This window comes from Spinacia oleracea, chromosome 3 (assembly GCF_020520425.1).
Source record: "Spinacia oleracea cultivar Varoflay chromosome 3, BTI_SOV_V1, whole genome shotgun sequence".
NCBI classification, from domain to species: domain Eukaryota; kingdom Viridiplantae; phylum Streptophyta; class Magnoliopsida; order Caryophyllales; family Amaranthaceae; genus Spinacia; species Spinacia oleracea.
The window spans coordinates 156039283-156059441 of NC_079489.1; the positions used below are offsets into that span (position 1 = coordinate 156039283).

The 20159-nt window shown below is 36.5% G+C and overlaps 1 protein-coding gene and 1 long non-coding RNA gene across 2 annotated transcripts; one reads left to right on the forward strand and one right to left on the reverse strand.

Annotated features, from left to right (window-relative positions):
* Positions 1-77: 77 nt before the first annotated feature.
* On the forward strand, positions 78-2909 carry LOC110777991 (probable leucine-rich repeat receptor-like protein kinase At1g35710). The gene is made up of 2 exons (XM_021982557.2): positions 78-360; positions 1065-2909. Exons 1-2 carry the CDS (start codon positions 78-80, stop codon positions 2681-2683), a joined length of 1902 nt encoding a protein of 633 aa, XP_021838249.2. The 3' UTR covers positions 2684-2909.
* On the reverse strand, positions 253-7764 carry LOC130470595 (uncharacterized). Its single transcript, XR_008931291.1, has 4 exons — positions 7493-7764; positions 1784-2701; positions 1573-1696; positions 253-390 (listed from the first exon to the last, which is right to left on the reverse strand). It is a non-coding gene; the product is annotated as an uncharacterized lncRNA (long non-coding RNA).
* Between the last annotated feature and the right edge of the window lie 12395 nt (positions 7765-20159).

Genomic DNA, 20159 nt, shown 5'->3' on the forward strand with positions numbered 1-20159 from the left:
TTGAGCATTATATAAAAGGAACCCATACCTGGTTCTTCTTTCAGCACATCCATTATTCCATTATCACTTCAGCAATAATGCAAACACTCAAAACTTCTCTCACCCTTGTTTCGATCCTCATTTTTGCTGCTACTGCATCTGTAAAATCCTGCAACGAAGTAGACAAAGAAGCGTTGCTCGATCTTAAACATCGCATTACAGACGACCCATCAGCGTTACTCAAAACATGGGTCACCAACACAGACTGCTGCACTTCATGGGCCGGAGTGGACTGCGATCGGCCCACGGGAAGGGTAGTGAACGTCTCAATGTCCGGTCTCCAATCCGGGGATGACTTCATTTTGGACACCACCATGTCAGGTACGTATGCTCTCTCCTTTCCTTAGCAACCTGGTTGATTTCAAATCAATAATTGTTATTGATGAATAGTACAAATTACATGGCAAAATCGTAATTAAATAGACTTTCAAAATATACATGTAACTTCATTTTTTTATTCATTTAAGATCACATTTTATTCTGTTAACCTCATATTTACTCATTTATTCACTTTTTTGGTTTTTTTTATTTCCACCTTTTTTTTTATTTTTGTTTTCCTACCGATTTATTTACAAAAATGTCATGTTATTTGCACTATTTAAACATAACAGTTGTTGATACATACTCCCTCCGTATTTTAAGAAGAGATACACTTTGACTGGCGCGTAGTTTTAGGAGAATGAGTTGAATTTATTAAAATAAGATAAAAGTGAGATAATGAGTGAATTGTTTATTATAGTAAAAAGATTATGTGAGCAAATGTGGGAACCACAAGTAAGAGAGCAATATTAATATAATTGGAAGTGATGACCAATACATACTCGTATCAAAAAAGGAAAGTGTATCTCTTTTTAAAATATGACCATTTAAGGAAAGTGTATTTCTTTTTAAAATACGGAGGGAGTAACAGTAATAGTCTTAATAGAGCATTCACACCCTTCTTTTTCACACTTTACTTGCAACATTTTCACTCACTCTATTTTTATATTCTATTTTTAATCCTAACTTTCCACTCAACCTAACAGGTACGCTCTCTCCTTTCCTCGGCAACCTTACCTTCCTCGAACTCCTCGATCTTAGCAACAATAAAGACCTAACTGGTCCAATCCCACCTGAACTAGGGAAGTTGTCACACTTAACCTTTCTTTTTCTAGACACAAATCAGCTAAATGGTTCAATACCCTCCTCATTTACAAACCTCCATAAGCTACAAAAGTTGTACCTTAGTAACAATAAACTCTCTAGCTCAATACCCAACTCCATGTTTCAATCAATGACATCCCTGTTAGAATTGGGTTTATCTGGAAACAGATTAACCGGACCAATTCCAGCAACGATTGAGAATTTGCTTCAACTTAATAAGCTTGATCTTAATACCAATAATATATCCGGTAACATTCCAATTGGTATAAGAAAACTTAAAAAACTTACATACATTGATTTATCCTTAAACAATATCAGAGGAAGTATACCAGATTCCATAACTGAACTTTCACAGTTAAATCTTTTATATCTAAATGATAACAAACTTACCGGATCAATTCCTTCCTCCATAGGCAGACTTCTTTCTTTGCAATTCCTTCGGCTTTGGAACAATAAACTGAGTGGTGTTTTACCAAATTCAATAGGAAGTCTTCCCCAAATACAAAGAATGTACCTAGATAACAATAACATTACCGGAAAGTTACCATCAAGTTTAGGAAATCTTGGTATGTTAACAGAGATGTCAATCACAAACAATTACCTCATAGGCTCAATCCCAGCTAGTTTTGGTAATCTCAGAAACCTCTTAATACTGGATTTGTCTGGAAATCAGCTTATTGGCCCTTTACCTCCACAACTTGTTCAACTACAGCTGTTACAGACACTTAGCTTATCCTTCAATCCTCTTAAGCTTGTGACAATACCCAGTTGGATCTCTAAATTAAACCTCTTTCAACTAAAGTTAGCAGGAACAGGGCTCAGAGGGGAACAGCTACCACATTGGTTATCTACCTCATCAATAAACTATCTCGATTTGTCGAGTAATAAACTCACGGGGAAGTTACCTTCATGGATAGGTAACATGAGTAGTTTATGGTTCTTTAATATATCCAACAATGGATTCTACTCTTCCATTCCTGTAGAATTCAGGAAACTCTCAAACCTTCAGAACCTTGATCTGCACTCAAACAAGTTTTCAGGCCCGTTGGGAATAATTTTCACACAAGGGTCTTACACCAACATCGATGTGTCTAGTAACATGTTCACGGGCCCACTTGATGAAAACATGGGTGATAAAGCTGTCATGAACTCCATCACTTCCTTGATCTTGTCGAATAACCCGTTGGGAGGATCCATACCAAAGTCGATAGGGAACTTGACTCGGCTCCAAGTGGTGGAGATGGTGGATAATCGGTTATCAGGAGGAATACCCAAAGAACTTGAGAATGCCAAGGAATTGACAACAATTTTGCTGTCAAGAAATAGCTTGAGTGGGAGTATTCCAAGAAATTTGTTGAATTTGGAGAACCTGAAAGTGTTTGATGTATCAAGGAATAAACTAAGTGGGCCTATTCCTCCACACAAGGCTGACGTTCCTGCTTCTGCGTTTTCGGGTAATGCCGGGCTTTGTGGTGCTCCGCTACCTCCCTGTAAGCACTGATACTTGGTTGTAGTCCTTCTGTTTATCAAGTATCAACATAATTTCTGTCAGTAATTATTTTTGATATACGCAAGTTTGTTTTATATATAAATGTAATTGTCAAAGGTAATTCTTGTATTTATACAAGTATTCTACTCCCTCCGTCCCTTAATACTCGCACCGGTTTGACCGGTGCGGAGTTTAAGACATTTGAATTTGAATTATTAATTTAATGGGTGTTTGTTGATAGTGTGGTATTTTTTTTAATATAGTTAGTGGAAAATGTGTAAGGGGTGGAGAGTGGTGAGTGAGGGGTGTTGATTTTTAAATGATTTTTTGTAGGGAATAGGGGTGTAGGTGGGGTAGTAGGTAAGTGTGAGAAATAATATAATATTGGTAAAGATTTCCATTTATAGAAGCGGTGCAAGTATTAAGGAACGGGCCGAAAAGGAAAGCGGTGCAAGTATTAAGGGACGGAGGGAGTACTTTATGTATTGAACACGTCCAAACAATCGAATAGAAAAGTTTTAATTGTAATAACAACAGACTAAAAGTACGAAGTATAAAGGAAAATTTGTGAAAAAAGACCTTTTACATTACATTTTTTGTGAAAAAAACACCTTATATGTTGATATTGTTACATAAGCACACCTTAAAGCATGACTCCGACCAAAAACTCAAAAAGTCAAGTTTTCGGGCAATGATTTCTATCTTTTCCTTCCGACTATGTGGGTCGTTTCCTATGATAATTGTCAATAGTGTAATAAATGTATATATTTGGAGGAAAAAAGTGAAATCAACTCCCGAAAACTTGATTTTTTGGCCAAAATCCGACATTAAGGTGTGTGTTTAATAGAAACAATTAACATATAAGGTGTTTTTTCACAAAATAAGCTTTAAAAGGTGTTTTTTTAAAACAAAAAAGTGTGATATAAAAGGATTTTTCTCACAAATATGCCAAGTATACATGAAGAAATTAGTGATTATCTGCTGTAAGAAGTAAGAAGTGCAGGTCTAATGGAGTTACAACTCTTATAAGCTATTCCCTCCGTCCCTTGATATTCGCACCGCTTTCCTTTTCGGGCCATCCCTTAATACTTGCATCGCTTCTATGAATGAAAATCTTTACCAATATTATATTATTTCTCACACTTACCTACTACCCCACCTACACCCCTACTCCCTACAAAAAATCATTTAAAAGTCCACACCCCCCACTCAACACTCTCCACCCCTTACACATTTCCCACTAACTATATTAAAAAATACCCCACTATCAACTAACACCCATTAAATTAATAAGTCAATTCAAATGTCTTAATCTCCATTAAGGGACGGAGGGAGTACTTCGTATTAGCTAATTAGCCTAATATTTTTAATAATTTTTTGTGATCCAAAAAGGGGATCAAGAACTCAAATGTCCAAAATCACTGCTGGACATCATGAGACTATATATAACAATATACCATTAACATGGATCCGCCTTTTTTAGAGTCAAAATGCCAAGATTTCATAAATTTATTATCTGATCTGACTCACAATGCAATTCGTAATGTTACAGCATATACATTTCCAAATGACTACTAGATCTGATACTGAAACTGTCTCAGTCTGAAATACCATAGGTCATTACTCAACCCGAAACTGACCAAACCAAATACACGATCCAAAATGACTCATCCAAGCAACTAATTTGCTACTTTCAAACATCCCCAAGAACACATAGGGGATTATATTGAAACAGGTTACAATTTTTGTAAAAAGCTAGTCATAGCTTTGAAACTACACATGATTCTTGAATAAAACGACCCATACACGTATTGGGGCATGCATTGTTTACGTTAACCATTAAGTGGAACAGGGATAAAATGGTAGCTTCTAAGGTGGTTGTCTTCATCATCAATAGGTTATCTTGATTAGTCAAGTACAGAGTATTAAACTCACAGGAAAATGCCTTTATGGATAGGGAACATGGGTAGCTTATGGTTCTTTAACATATCCAACAATTCTGATAGAATTTAAAATCTCTCAACTAGCTTCTAGACCTTGATCTTAACTCAAACAAGTTCCCTGGCCCCATGGGAATAATTTTCAACAAGACTGTCAACGAACCACGAGGGCATTACAGTGATTACACTGTATCGACATGTCTAGTAACGAGTTATCTTGATGAAAACATAGGTAATAAGCCCTTCAATGACTCCACAACTTCCTCAACCTTGTCAAACAACCCGTTGGGAATAGAGATGGCCAGTGGGTCGGGTTTGACCCAACCCACCCTGACACAACCCATAGTGGGTCACATGTGTCGGACACACTTATGACCCATGACACAACCCAACCCAACCCGAATATTTTTTTGATATGTTGTGGGTCGGATTTTTTCAACACAACTCATTTCGACCCACCCCATCGGACCCGACACAACCCGCCACGGCACACCCGACCAACCCAACCCAACACATGAACCCAACCCAACCCGCAAAACTCATCCTAATTTAAACAATTTTGTATGTTTAAAATGCTAATAAATTCTAATTTTATTGTGTAAATATACATTAACCACATTTATGTGAGTAAGCGATTAACATAAAAATTAATTAATTTAAGTTCATACAAATTTTATAACTTTTTATCGCTTGATTAATCATCCAAACCCACCTGATCCAAACCAGTTCCTAAAACTCTAGATAACCCACTAAACCCACCTGACCCAACGGAATCACATTTGTCGTAACCAGTGTTGAAAAAAGCGCGCTTAAAGCACGCTTAAGCCCTGAAGCTTCGAGCTTCAGGGCAAAACGCTTAATTAGGTCTGAGCGAAGCTCTTGTGATTAAGCCCGCCGAAGCGCGCTTAAGCGCATGAAGCCCGCGAAGTGCAATAAGCACGCTTTTGGCGCTTCATTGATTTTTTTTTTTTTATTATTATTACTTTACGTTGAAAGCTTTTTTATATGTTGTTATTGTGTTTTGGACCACTCCCTATTAATCAGTATACCAACGGTCCAAAAAAGAAGAAAAGAGAAGACAACAGTCACAACAGCCGATCCTAGCTTCTAGCTTCTGGATAAAGACTATGTTATATGCTTTATTTTTGTTAAAGCAAGGAGTAATATATTTTTGTTAAAGCAAGGAGTAATATATTTTTGGAAGCAAATCTGATGTTTATATATTTTTGTGGTTATTTTAGTAAGATATATATTCATAATAGTAAAAATCTTTAATTCTTAAAAAGTGCGCTTCACTTCAATGAAGCCCGCGCCTTGCGCTTGCGCTTTGCGCTTAAGCTCTAGGACTCATATCGCTTTAGTGCGCTTTGCGCTTTTTTATACACTGGTCGTAACCCACCAAACCCATCAGACCCACTCGACCCGCACAACCCACCTCGACCCACGACCCACGTAACCCACGACCCATCATGTACTGTGTCCATTTTTTCTAACACAACACACGACTCGACCCACCCTAGTTTAACTGAAGTGGGTCGTATGTCAACTATCCCCGACCCACGACCCACCAAACCCACCCACGACCCACCCAACCTGCCACGTTGGCCATCTCTAGTTGGGCTTGGGCAGAACCATACCAAAGTCTATATGGAACTTGACCCGATTGCAGGTGCTGGAAATGGTGGGTGACGAGCTTGTAGGAGAAATACCCAAAGAACTTGGGGTTCTTTGGGAATGCTAAGGAATTGAAGACAATTATATTCTCAAGCTATAGTTTGAGTGGAAGTATTCCTAGCAATGTGTCCAGGAACAAATAAGCCGGGAAATTCCTCCACACAAGACTAAGGGGATGTTTGGTTGCATGTAAATAGTGGGGGGAACCGGGGAAGTGTGAGCTCCTAGGAAGTATATAGAAGTTGAAATTCCCCATTACTCCTATCTCATGCCAACCAAACAAGTAGCTATATATACACTTCCTGAGTGGATTACCTAACATCTACCCTCCCCTTGGTAAGTCATACTTCCCATGTTAATTCCCATCAGTTATAAATTCTCAATTTCAACCAAACACAATCAACCTATTCCTAGGAAAGTAACAAAGGAATTAACTTCCTATAAAATGGAACTTACCATGGGGTTACTACCCAAGTGAACCAAACAGGCACTAATATTCTTGCTTGTGCTTTTTTAGGTAATTTTAGGCTTCATGGTGCTCCCCTCACTCCCTATGACCGTTCTTATGCTTGTTAAACAACACTAATTGAAATAATAAAGCCACAACTAATAATTTAACTAAAATTGAAAAGGTTATAGCCGAAATTGATAAGGTACTGAAACTATAACATACTTCGTATTTGATTAGATGAGTTGGTTGGTAGAATTTAATTGTTCAATGAGCTGAAATTTTTAAGATAATTGTATTAAATAAAAAGTTATAGCATGAAAATTTAAGCACTAACTTAAAGTAGCACATCAATTTAGGTCCATTTCAGTAACATAAATTCTATTTAAGGTGCTTGTGAAACAACATTCAGATTCCTGAAAGCAAGTGTAAACCAAAAAAAACCCAGAACTTTTCTGGATAACTTAAATTCAAAGTCTCAAAAGCTACCGCGGGATTATCTCAAAAAGAACAAATTCAACAGCCCCTTGCAAAATTGCATAATGTTGGACTCAATTTCTCAAAATATTACAATAATTAAAAATGTATGATTCGGTTCTTCCCTAATTCACAGTTCTAATCCTAATCCTATTCTAATATAATCAGCGCATGCCTAGGGTTCTTAATCCTAGGAAAATGAGGCTTCTTCTACAGTAATAACAATTAACGAAAATCAAAAACTGCAAATAGTGAGGAAATTATCAGAATAAACCAACTTACAGAGCTCTGGGCAATCCGCCAATGGAAGGTAATTCATCAAAAGCTCAAGCAAATAATCCGCTAAGTTGTTGAGATTTTGAGAATTGGAGAAGAATTTCATCTTTATGAACTCAATTTTATGTGGAGTAGAATTTCGATTATGCATTTCAATCGGGAAATTTGGAATCTGATTGCAATCGGAGCAAACCGTGTTTGTTTCTGGGCTTTGAAGAATTGCGGATCAGTTTGATTTTACTGGCTTCCAAGATTGAGGGGGTCGTAAATTCAGAAAAATATAAGTTAACAAAAATAAAATTCATTCATATATTTTTACAAACTAATAAATTGATTTCAGACATAATAGGTTTTTTCCAAAATAAGTTCGGTTAAGTTCAAATACGTTCAGATAATATAAGTTCAGTTAAAACAAGTCCAATAGAATAGAGCATAAGTAAAATTTAAAATAAAAACCGATATTCGCGAAATATTCATCAAAAACAAATTTAACAAGATCTAAGGTGAATATGTTTTTATTAAAGTAACTCGATCATCGAAAATAAAGTAGATTATGTGAATAGTGAAAAAAGCAAAGTGTTGTAACTATTTTGAAACGGAAAAAGTACTTCCTCCGTAAATAAAGTGACCTCGTATACTTTCTCCGTCCATTTTTTATTATCATGTTTTCCTTTTTGGAGTTAGGGTGTCCTAATATTTTTCCCGCAAACTTTTATGTATGGTGGTGTATAATAATACTGTACATCGGAGTAAAATTAATAAAAGTTACTCCCTTTGTATTTAATTAAAAGATACACTTTCTATAATCGGTCGTTTTTAATTAAAAGATACACTCTCATTTTTTTTGGCATGTTATGGACTCATGGTCTCCATTTCTAATTATATTAGTATTTCTATCCTCTTAGTGGTCTCTGCACTTACTTACATTATTTTTTTACTACAATAAATAATTCAACTATTATCCCACTTTCATCCTATTCTAAAAATTGAACGCATTTTCTTTAAACTACGTATCGGTCAAAATATATCGTTTAATTAAATACGGAGGAAGTAACTCGGATGGTCTATGTTGATCGTTTCGACTAAATCGGAATTTTAGCTGACCCTAACATAAAATTAGCAAATACATGGTTGCCTTTAGGGCTGAGCAAAACTATCCGAAAAACCAAAAATCCGAAATCCGAATCGTATCCGTTTCGAAAAAGTAGGTACCCGAACCGATAATGTTATCGATTCGGTACCCGATCCGAAATTTGGTTATTGGATATGGTGACGGATATCATTTTATAAATAACGGGTACCCGATAACGATCCCATAAGCCATTTTTTAAAGTTTTTTCCAATTTAAGTATTTTTTCCCAAGAGCTCAAAATCCTAAATGTTAATAATCAATGTATAATTTGAGTAAATTTTATTTCCATTAGTAATATAGTCAAAATCATGTGTTCATGTTGGTATTTAGTGTTGATGATATAACAATAATCTAGTTATAAAGTATATTTTTTTCATTTGGTTATCATAATGGGTTCCCGAAATCCGATTCGAAAGTTTGGGTACCCGAAGTACGGGTACCCGATTTAACGGTTCGGTTCATGGATATCAATTTTAGCTTTATTGGTTATTGATTACCCGATCCGATAATGCTATTGGTTCCGGTACCCGACTTATGCTCACCCTAATTGCCTTTTAAAAGTCTGAAACAAAAGGTTAATCCACCTCAACTTTTCCATAAAAGCTAAACTTAATTTCCTTAACCTATTGACCTTCTGTATGTCAAAAAAAAAAAAAAAAAAAAAAAAAAAAAAAACTATTGACCTTATTCCACCAAAAATCTTCTAACGCTATTTTTTCTAAACTAACTAGTAACTAGAAGTAATAGAGCATGAAGAATCGACGTTTGCAAGTATATAAAGGATAAAAATTAAGCATCAATTTTTAATTAAAGTATATCGTCCTGTCATATTTAATAAAGTATTGACAAAATCGAAACCCCACACGGGTTTTTCCGGACCGGGTTAATGAGCTAAACACCTTAAGAGTGGGGAGTGACAAGGATAACCTTCGCTCAAAGTGTCCTTAATGGGCCAATGCATTGCTTTGTACTACATCCGTTTCATTACTATTTACACAAATATTAAAACAAAAATGGAAAAGTTGATTGAATATAATAAAATATGAATAAAGTAAGAGAAATGTGTACAAAAATGGGTGAGTGTAAGAAAAAAATAATGAATAAAATAAGAGAAAAGAAGTGAAAAATTGTAATTGTTGTGGGGTAAAAAAAGGTAAGGTAGTAAATTTTCATGTCAAAAAATAGAATAAAACAAAGTGTAAAAACATTATGAAACGAACCAAACGAAAAATATAAAGATCATTTTAAAACGGATGTACTAGTACACTGTAATACGAGTAATATATAAATGTAAATCAATAAATCTTTGGGATTTGGGAGTATATTATTTCAGATTTCATTAACTTCCCGTGAAAATTTACTGCGAGTTCCCGAGGTCAGTAATGCACATGCGTTGGCACAATCAGCTATCAATCGAGGTATTTCTTTCGCCACCTTTGCACTAGCATCTGACTAGATTTATTTCATGTCCTTGATTTTATACTTTTACTTTTATGCAAAAATAAAAATAAAAAAATTACTGCGAGGGAGAGTTACTCCGTAAATCCCTTTTCACAATCAAACTATGACGACCTCATGAGTCATGAAGATTGTCAGTATTTCATTGACCAGATACTTTGCTTTATCCTCTTCTGGCTTCCGCAAGAAATAGAGTAAACAGGTCTGGAGGTCCCTAAACTTTGCCAAAAGGAGCAGTTAGGTCCCTCAAGTTTCAAAAGGAGCATTTAGGTCCCTCAAAATGGATGGGAAACGCTGCTTTTTGTTTTCCGTCACTAACGGCCGTTAAAATTCAATTAAATTAAAAGGAAACTAAATAAAAGGCACTAAACGACAAAAAAACAGTTACATTTACCATTTACCAATAATTAAATAAAGGGAAAATCATTTCAGTTAGCTTTTTACAAAAATATAGCCGTTGAGGCTCTAAAAAAACAGAGTATTTAACATTCCATGGCCAACAAAATAACAATAAAACACTTAAAAAAAAATTATTTCTTCTCCATCTTCTGCTCTGTGTTTTTTCTCTGTTGCTCCACCATAGCTGACTCTTCTCAACAAAAAGGTATTTTTCTGCCATTTTTTTTTAAAATCTTAAGTTAGCTTATTTTAACAATAATTAAACATATTTAGGAAATAATTATTAAAACGTAATTTATTTGCAGAATGATGAACAGGGCTATCTCTTTGTTCAACAATGGTGATAATGAACACCCTAAGAGGTGCTACTGTGGATTCACAGTATCCATTCAAAAGGCATGGACAAAAGAAAATCCTGGAAGGAGGTTCATTGCTTGTCCAGATTATGATGTTGAAACAAACAGAAGGGGTTGCATCTTTTTTAGATGGATTGATGAACAAGAACCAACAACTTGGCAAACAATTGTCATACTAAGGTTAATGCAAGATAAACAAAGCCTTGCTGCTGAAGTTGATAGTTTTAGGACAAAACTTAGTGAAGCTAACAATTATGCAAGGAAGAGGGAGGCAGACTATGTGATGAGCAAGATGAGAAGACCTATTAGTGTGAAATGTGAAGTGTGGGTTGTAATCCTAGTGGTTCTGTTTTTTTTTTAATCTGGTTTGTTTTAAGTTAAGTGGGTTAAGTGGGTAGGTAAAATGTAATGATCTGCACTAATGAAATGTAATGAAGACTTTAAATTCAATAAAATCTAACCTCATGGTCTTTTTTCTAATCTTCTAGCCATTGCAAGATCCTACAATGCTTGGCTTGATATTGTGTGTCCTTGACTTGGTTGAGTCTGTGACAATGGGAAGTCATGTGCAGGGAAGGAGTAGATGGTTTGCTCACCACCATGATCAGAATAGAAAGCTGCAGGAGGTCTTTGCCTCTGTGGTGTGGGGGAAATGTTGTGATATAGGCTGCATTAATTAAAACAAATTAGGAACAAGTTGGCTTCAGTACAGTAAAGTAACATGTAAGAAAGAATTTGAGTCTATTGAATGACTTACAGTAGCTATTCTTTGATACCCATTTGGGTAGGTATAAATACCCACACCCCTATTGTGCATTGGTATAGCTGAACTGGTTCTTGGGTGTTGTTGCTGTGGTGTGGTCTGCTCTGCAGTAGCATGATTGTTGCTGTGTTGTTGTTGCTTAGGGGCATTCTTGCAACCCCTTTTGTTGTGGCCTATCACACCACATAAGCTGAATTTCATAGAACAACCTGTTCTCTTCAGCTTACCAGATGCAGTTACCTCTCCAACACCATATCTCCTCTTTGTTTTAGGTCTTCCATTGACCTTTTTCACCTTTGGAGCCACAACAATGCTATCAGAAGTAGGCCACTCTTGAGGACCATTTAAAGGCTCTAACAAAAATTCATATGCCTTCATGTAGGTCTGTTTGCAGAAATATGCATTGACATATTGTTCTGGGTGGTCTACTTTATTCCATATAGCAACAATTGCATGTTTGCATGTAATCCCACTCACCTGCCATGCATTGCAACTGCAAGTATGTTGGTTCAGATCCACCACATACTTAACCTGTGTTGCACCTTCTCTTACTCCATAGCAAAACCCACCATCCCAGTATGCATTCCAACCCCTAGCCCAAATTTTGTGTTTCTCTAACTGAATTTGGATCCTAGGACACAACATTATCTCCTTTTTCCCAATGAAATCTCTTTTCTTATGCAGTCTTTCCATCAAACCCTCTCTGATATCTTCCAACATGGTAATAATAGGCTTGTGCCTTGCACTCAAGATGTATGCATTAAACACCTCACTCATGTTGTTGTCTACACTGTCACAACAAGATAATGGAGTGTAGAATGCCCTACACCATTTCTTGTAGTTCCTTTTCAGTAGGTCTTCAGCAGCTTCATGTGAAATACCCCTCATTACTTCAATGTTTTCATTGAAGTGATTTACTGTGTTGCTTTTTGCAATAGTCCAAAATTGTTTTCTGTACTCTAAACCACCTCTAAATACTCCCCTAAAGTTACAGTACACATGCCTTGCACACACCCTACTTTCAGCTTGTGGAAACACATTTGACACAGCAGCAAGTAAACCCTTTTGTTGGTCAGACATGAATGTGTACCCTGCTCCTTCACTAGTGCCTAAATCAGTAGCTAGAAGTTCTAGAAACCAACTCCATGTGTCAGTGCTCTCAACCTCACAAACAGCCCAAGCCAAAGGGAACATTTGATTATTTCCATCCCTCCCTACTGCTACTAACAATTGACCCCCAAATGGTCCCTTTAAGAAACATCCATCAAGTGATATGAAAGGTCTGCATCCTGCCAAGAACCCTTTCCTAAGTGCCTCAAAACACAAATACAGTCTGTCAAACACATTTGCATCCAACTTCAACTTCACTGTGTTCTCTGGATTGCTTCTTAGTATCTCAGCTGCATACCTTGGGAGTAATGCATACTGCTCTTTGTATTCACCAACAATGAGTGCTTGACCCCTTCTCCTAGCCCTGGCAGCCTTGTCTTTGCTCACCCTTATACCCTTTTCTAACCAAATGGTTTCCTGAATATCTTGCACTCTCATGTAAGGGTTAACCTTAAACAGATTCTGGTAGTGTTCTGCAATCCAATGTGAAGTCATCTTCTTAATGATAGGTGTCCTACCACAAGTGTGCTCACTGGCAAATGTTTTCACTGTAAATGACCTTCTTCCTCTCTCCCATGAAGCCCAAATTCTCCATTTACAACCTTTATCTTTGTGCTCACACTCTGCACAAACCCTAGTGGAATAATTTTTAGAAAATGGAATGTTTCTTCCTTTATCAATTGAATAATCTATGATTGCTTTCCTAAATGTCTTTGGATTCTCAAACTGTTGCCCAACATAAAAAGTGGCTTCCCTCTCTTCAGTTTCAGTGTTGTTTTGCTTCTGTTTCCCTCTCCCCCTCTTATGGTGTTGTGGTGCAACTAAGTAACCAACATCATCCTCATCTTCTGACTCACTAGGGCTGTCTAAGTCACTGTATCCATCAAAGTCATCCCCCAAATTCAGACCACCTTCTACTTTACTTTCTGCTAGTTTTTTCAGCATTACTAACTCCTCAAAATAAGCCTTTTCCCTTCTCATATCATCAGATATCTTAGACCTAGCAGTGGCTAACTCATCATCATCCTCATCTGTACCCTCTGAATCATAATCAATTTCAGGTTGAGGCACATTTTGAGGTTGAATTTGAGGTTCAGGTTGAGGTTCAGGTTGTTTGGGTGGGAGTACTGTAAAAGGTGGTTCCACATAATCAGAATTTAAGTCAACCACATCAGTATTCAACAACTCAAGGAAGCTACCTCTCCCTCCTCCCCCTCCTCCACTCCTGTTTAGGTTAAAGTTGTAGGTGGGTTTGATTTTATGTTCAATGTATATATGAATGCTTTTGTATTCAAAGAGTAAAGCTAAGAAAGGGTCACAAGTACTACTATCAAAACCTAAAAACCTAACCCCATTCTTGAATTCTTTCCTAGGGTCCCAGAAATGTACTTTCTCTATATCATGATAACCTAAACTATCGACTAATTCCTTAACATATTTGCCATCTGCATTCTCATGGATGTAATCAAAGACATCCACCCTCCCCCCACTATAAACCATATCACCTTGCACAACCCATTCACCACCATGATGCACATATATGCAAGGGTTTAAAGTCAAATCATCAACATCATCTGATCAAAGTTAAACAATATCAATTAAAAAAACAAAACTTTAAGAAATCAAACCAAACCAAATCTTGAATAACAACACAAGAGATAACAAAAGGTTAAATTGCATTCATTCATTCATCCATCATGACCAGAATTCATTTACAAAAGGGTAGGCTTCAACCCTAACATTTCAAACCTCAATCCACTATTGAGGGAAAAGCCTACGGTTAGATATAAACTACTGTCATAGCAGTGATGTAATACCCCGAAATTTTAAATTCGATTTATTAAAATTGAAAATATTTATTAACTTAATTTCGTTTTAATTAAATTACGAATAATCGAATTTCGTTATTTTAATCGTTTTTACGAATTATTTTAAACGATAAATTTATAAACTGAATTATTTATTTTCGTTAACGATAATTTATTTATTTTTAAGGAATTATTTTAATTAAACATTTTATTACAAATTCTGAATTTTTTCCAAATATTGTGAATTTATTATTAAAAAGTAAAAAAAAAATAAAAAAAATAAAAAATGAAGATGTCAGCTTTATTTTCTTGCTCCCCACGCTCAAACCAGGAAGTCAATACTTCCTTCCTTCCCTCAAAATTCTGTCCAAGTTCACTCCTTGGAGCCCAAGGAATACACCTTGTTCTTCACTCTACTTACTTACAAATTCAGAAAATTTAAGGTGGAATTTCAACAACAAAACACAATTTCAATTTCAATTTTTGGTGATTCAATCCAACCAACCACCATCAACAACCGTCTGCCACCATCGCAGCCACCACCGTGCACCACCATTCTCACAACCACCTCAACCCCCCCGACCACCGTCGCCCCAGCACCACCGCACACTCCACCCCTCGTCCCTGCTCTCCCCCCCTTCGACACTCCCCTGTTTCCCCCTCCCTTTTCTCTTCGCAGTACCACCACACCACGCACCACCACCTCCAACCACCTTCACCACCTAGGCAACCACCTGCTGCCATCGCCGCACCGCTCTGTCGCCGCCCAGAACCACCCACGAAACACCCCCCATCTCCCCTGTCTCTCCTCTCCTTCGCGCCCCTTTCTCCCTCTCTCCTTTCGTTCTGCCACCACAAAAAAAACCCCACCACCCTCACCGCCCTCCGACGTCGAGCTACCTAAACCCAGCCGCCACCTTTCCCTCCTCCCTCCTCCCTTTCCTCCTCCTCGTGTGTCTCTCTCCCCTCCCCTGTTCCGCGCCCTGCTCCCAGAAAACCAAAACCAAATTTTGGTTTTCTTTGGTTTTACTCTCCTTTAAAAACCCAAAATCAAATTGGGCCAAATTTATTTGGGCCTTGGGTAAGAAACCAACTTATGATTTCAGATTTTCCTACTTTATTAGTTTCATGTTTTAATTTATTTCTATGATATAAATATTCACTAATAAAATTATTTATTATTTTTCAGGTTTAATTATCGATTTTAATAAAGGAAATTACTAGTTTTATTTAACAAAAATGGGATTTAAATAATATTCATGACAAACAATTTATAAAATAAATATATATACATATATATATATATATTTTGATTGAAAATTAGATTAATATTAGTTTCATTAAATTTCAAAAGTATATTTTATTAAAACTCTTTATTTATAAAATTTATTAATTATAAATCTATGATTTTATAAACTATTGATTTTAAGGTATATTATCGATTTAACTAAAATCAGTTACTAAATGGATTTATCAAGGACAAAATTTAAATAAGATTTTCGCGTAAATTAACTAAGGAAAATATATATATTTCGATTGAAATTTCAATTAATTATATATTCTTCACTAAAATTGACGTTTAATTATATTTTCATTAAAACTATGAAATTATATATTATTATTATTAGAAAATTGGTTAATTATAAAGTTTCGAAATTATTAAGTTAAATTATTTATCAATTTGGTACTAATTCAATTATTTAATATTTTTAAAGAAATTGGACTCGGAGCTCAGGACGAACGAACCAACGAAAATCCCTTAGCAAAGTCGCGAAATTAAGGTAACGGCTATTGCTAGTACCCGCAATTCCCTTATAAATGTGATTATGAAATTACAATGTATGATTGATTTATTAAATGAATGTTTTGACATGTTTTATGAATTGCGGGAAATGAAATATGATTTTATTGAATAATTTATTATAATATGATTTGATGGAATTATTCCTTATTTTATGATTGATTATAAAATGCTATGATGATTGATTGAATTTCTTATAAAATGCTGTTTATAAGAAACCAGGAAAGAAAGGATGTTTGATCTTATGATCCAAAGGAATTATGTTATTTCAACTGAAGTAAAAAGACTAAAATGTAAAATTAAACGAAACATGATAAATGAAAGTGAAATTCCTAGTCCGTTGGGCAGTATATGTTCACAGGTTACGATTCTCGGTCATGCATGTACCCATGGGGCATCCGCCCATTGAGCCAAGGCTCTCATGTTTTCGGGCCAAGGCCCCATGTTTATGGACAGCGGTCCATCGTGGAAGACGTTCCACCATGTCATACTTGCCACGACTAGCATGTGCACCCTAAAGTTGAAAATGAATTAAATAAAGGACTTTATAAAATATTTTACATTATTCTATTCTCCTTGTGTTATTAAATAAAATGAATTGAAATGAATTTACGTTGCTAGAATAGTTCGTTACTGAGTCTTCGGCTCACCGTTATTTTGTTTTCTGTTTTAGGTACCGCTGGGAACGATGGGAACGAGTAGTGGCGAGGATTTCACTTTAATAATTCCCACCTAGTTTATGCCTTAAGTTTTAATAGTTTAATTAAAGACTTTTAGTAATTTATGCACCTTTATTTTGGTAATATTAAAGATTATTATATTAATTTTTGGGATTTAATATCTTATGATTGATGGTTGCCTTGTAATTCCCAAGAGGGAGTTACGGCAGGTAATGCCCCGACCAATTAGGTTAATTCCGCTGCTAATTATGCTTTAATAATGTAATTAGAGGTCGGGGTGTTACAGTTTGGTATCAAGAGCAAAGGTTCTGGACCATAAGTGCTAAACCTTACGGGTTTTCGCACGAATAGGATTCATTAGGCTTTAAGTAAAGAATTTTAAGGAACGAGTTAAAAAGAATGTTCTAAAATCTTGCTAAATTAAAATGAATATGAGTGTGAGTGTAGGAACGGGATCAACGGGCTTATTTTATATTATTATTTCGCTTCAACCTGATAAGATATGTTATGCAGAATGTCGACCATCGATGCTATCAACGATGTTACCAACGGAGCTCGCAACGAGCATCATGTTCACGATGATAACGACATTTCTCACGAGGAGTATGTCCATGTTAATGGCCATGAGGAAAGGATGGAACGATTGGAAAATGTGAGTTCAATGTTGGCCGAATTAGTCCATGATTCTCGGAAAAAGAAAGATGTTAGTGGAAACGAAAGCGCAACGATGTTCAAGAACTTTTCGTCACTCAACCCACCATCCTATGATGGCAAGCCTGATCCAGTTGAGTTCGAGGATTGGATAAGTCGCATTGATCAGTTGTTTGAAACCCTGCAGTGCCCTGAGAAATGGAGAGTTGATTTCGCAGTGTTCTACTTGTCAGGCCAAGCAGGATTATGGTGGAAAATTAACAAGGAACGAAAGAATGGGCCTGGATTTGGTTGGAACGAACTACAGAAGTTAATGAGAGACAAGTTTTATCCACCATCCTTGAGGAAACAAAAAGAAGATGAGTTTCTACACTTGCAACAAGGAACAATAAGCGTGTTGGAATACGCAAATAAGTTTATGGAGTTGTCAAGGTTTGCACCAGACTTGGTGTCGACAGAACAGTCCAGGATGAACCGTTTCGAACGAGGTCTGCACCTTAAGTACCAGGATAGGTTGTCCACTCAGAGGTTTACTTCATACCAGGATATGGTTGATATTGCAGCTAATGTGGAGCGAGTGGTACTACTTCGAGAAGCGAAGAATGTTGGGTATAAAAGGAGAAATGATAACCAAAGCCAAGGAGGAGCAAAGAAGCCTAACCAAAGTTACCAGGGAAATCAAAGGAGGAATGATGGTAATCAAGGAAATAATAGGGGACAAGGATTTCAAGGAAGGAACAATCGGTTGCAAGGATGTGCCAAATGTGGGAAAAGGAGTCATGTTGAGAGTGAATGTCGTGTTGGCACGAATGCTTGCTATCGTTGTGGAAGCCATGATCATTACGTCAGAGATTGCCCAAATCAAGTGACGCCAACCATGAGAGGACCAGTTTCAACTAACAACGATCGTGGTCGGAACAACAATGTAGGAGGTTCAAACCGCAACCCACCTCGACCACCGCCAGCTGGAAGAGTTTTTGTGATGAGACAAGATGAAGCAGATGAGGATGATAATGTTATCACCGGTACCTTTTCTATCCATTCGTTACCTGCCCATGTTCTTTTTGATTCTGGAGCTTCACATTCCTTTATTTCACCATCGTTTGTTAAATGTTTAAGTTTGAAACCATGTTGTGACTTTCATGCTATGAGTGTTTCCCTTCCTAGTGGAGAAATAGTGAAATGTAGAACCATGTATAGAGATTGTCCCATTGTAATAGAAAAAGTAGAGTTTCTAGCAGACTTAGTAGCCTTTGACCTATCTGAATTTGATGTAATCTTGGGAATGAATTGGTTGACTAAGTATGAAGCTAACCTTAATTGTTCGAGGCAAAATGTGACCCTTAGAACACCAAATGGAGATAGAGTTTCATTCCGTAAGTTAGTAAGAAAACCAACGATTCAAATTGTCCATGCTTTGAGAGCACGTAAAATGATTGAGAGTGGTTTATCTGGTTACCTATGTAGTGTTGTTGACCTAAATACCCCTGTACCTTCTATTACTGACATACCTGTTGTTTGTGAATACCCACATGTTTTTACAGAAGAAATACCTAGTATGCCCCCACCAAGAGAGTTAGATTTCAGCATTGAATTAATTCCCGGATCCACCCCTATTTCTAAGGCACCATATAGAATGGCACCAGCTGAGTTACAAGAATTAAAGAAACAATTGGATGAGTTACTTGAAAAAGGATATATTCGACCTAGTGTTTCACCTTGGGGAGCCCCTGTCTTGTTTGTGAAGAAAAAGGACGGAACTATGAGGTTATGCATAGATTATCGAGAGTTAAACAAGATTACCATTAAGAATAAGTATCCTTTACCCCGTATTGATGATTTGTTTGACCAACTTCGAGGTGCAAAGGTGTTTTCTAAGATTGATTTGAGGTCAGGTTACCATCAACTTCGAATTAAACCTGAGGATATTCCAAAGACAGCCTTTAGAACTAGATATGGTCACTATGAGTTTGTTGTGATGCCTTTTGGGTTAACCAATGCGCCCGCTGTATTTATGGATTTGATGAACCGTATTTTTAAACCATACCTTGATAAGTTTGTAGTCGTTTTCATTGATGATATTTTGGTATATTCTAAGAGTAATGAGGAACACGAGGAGCACCTGAGAAAAGTGTTAGATATGTTGATTGAAAACCAGTTATATGCTAAGTTGTCGAAATGTGAATTCTGGCTTAAGGAAATATCATTTTTAGGACATATTATCTCTGAGAAAGGTGTATCTGTTGATCCTGAGAAAATAAAAGCAATTGTGGAATGGTCTAGACCAACTAATGTACCCGAAGTACGGAGTTTTATGGGTTTAGCTGGATACTATTGAAGATTCGTTCAAGATTTTTCTAAGGTTGCCTTACCCATAACCCGATTAGTTAGAAAGAATACCAAATTTGTGTGGAATGATGATTGTGAATGTGCATTTCAAGAACTTAAGAAACGTCTTACCACTGCCCCTATTCTTACCCTTCCATATGGAACTGACGGATTTGTAATCTATAGT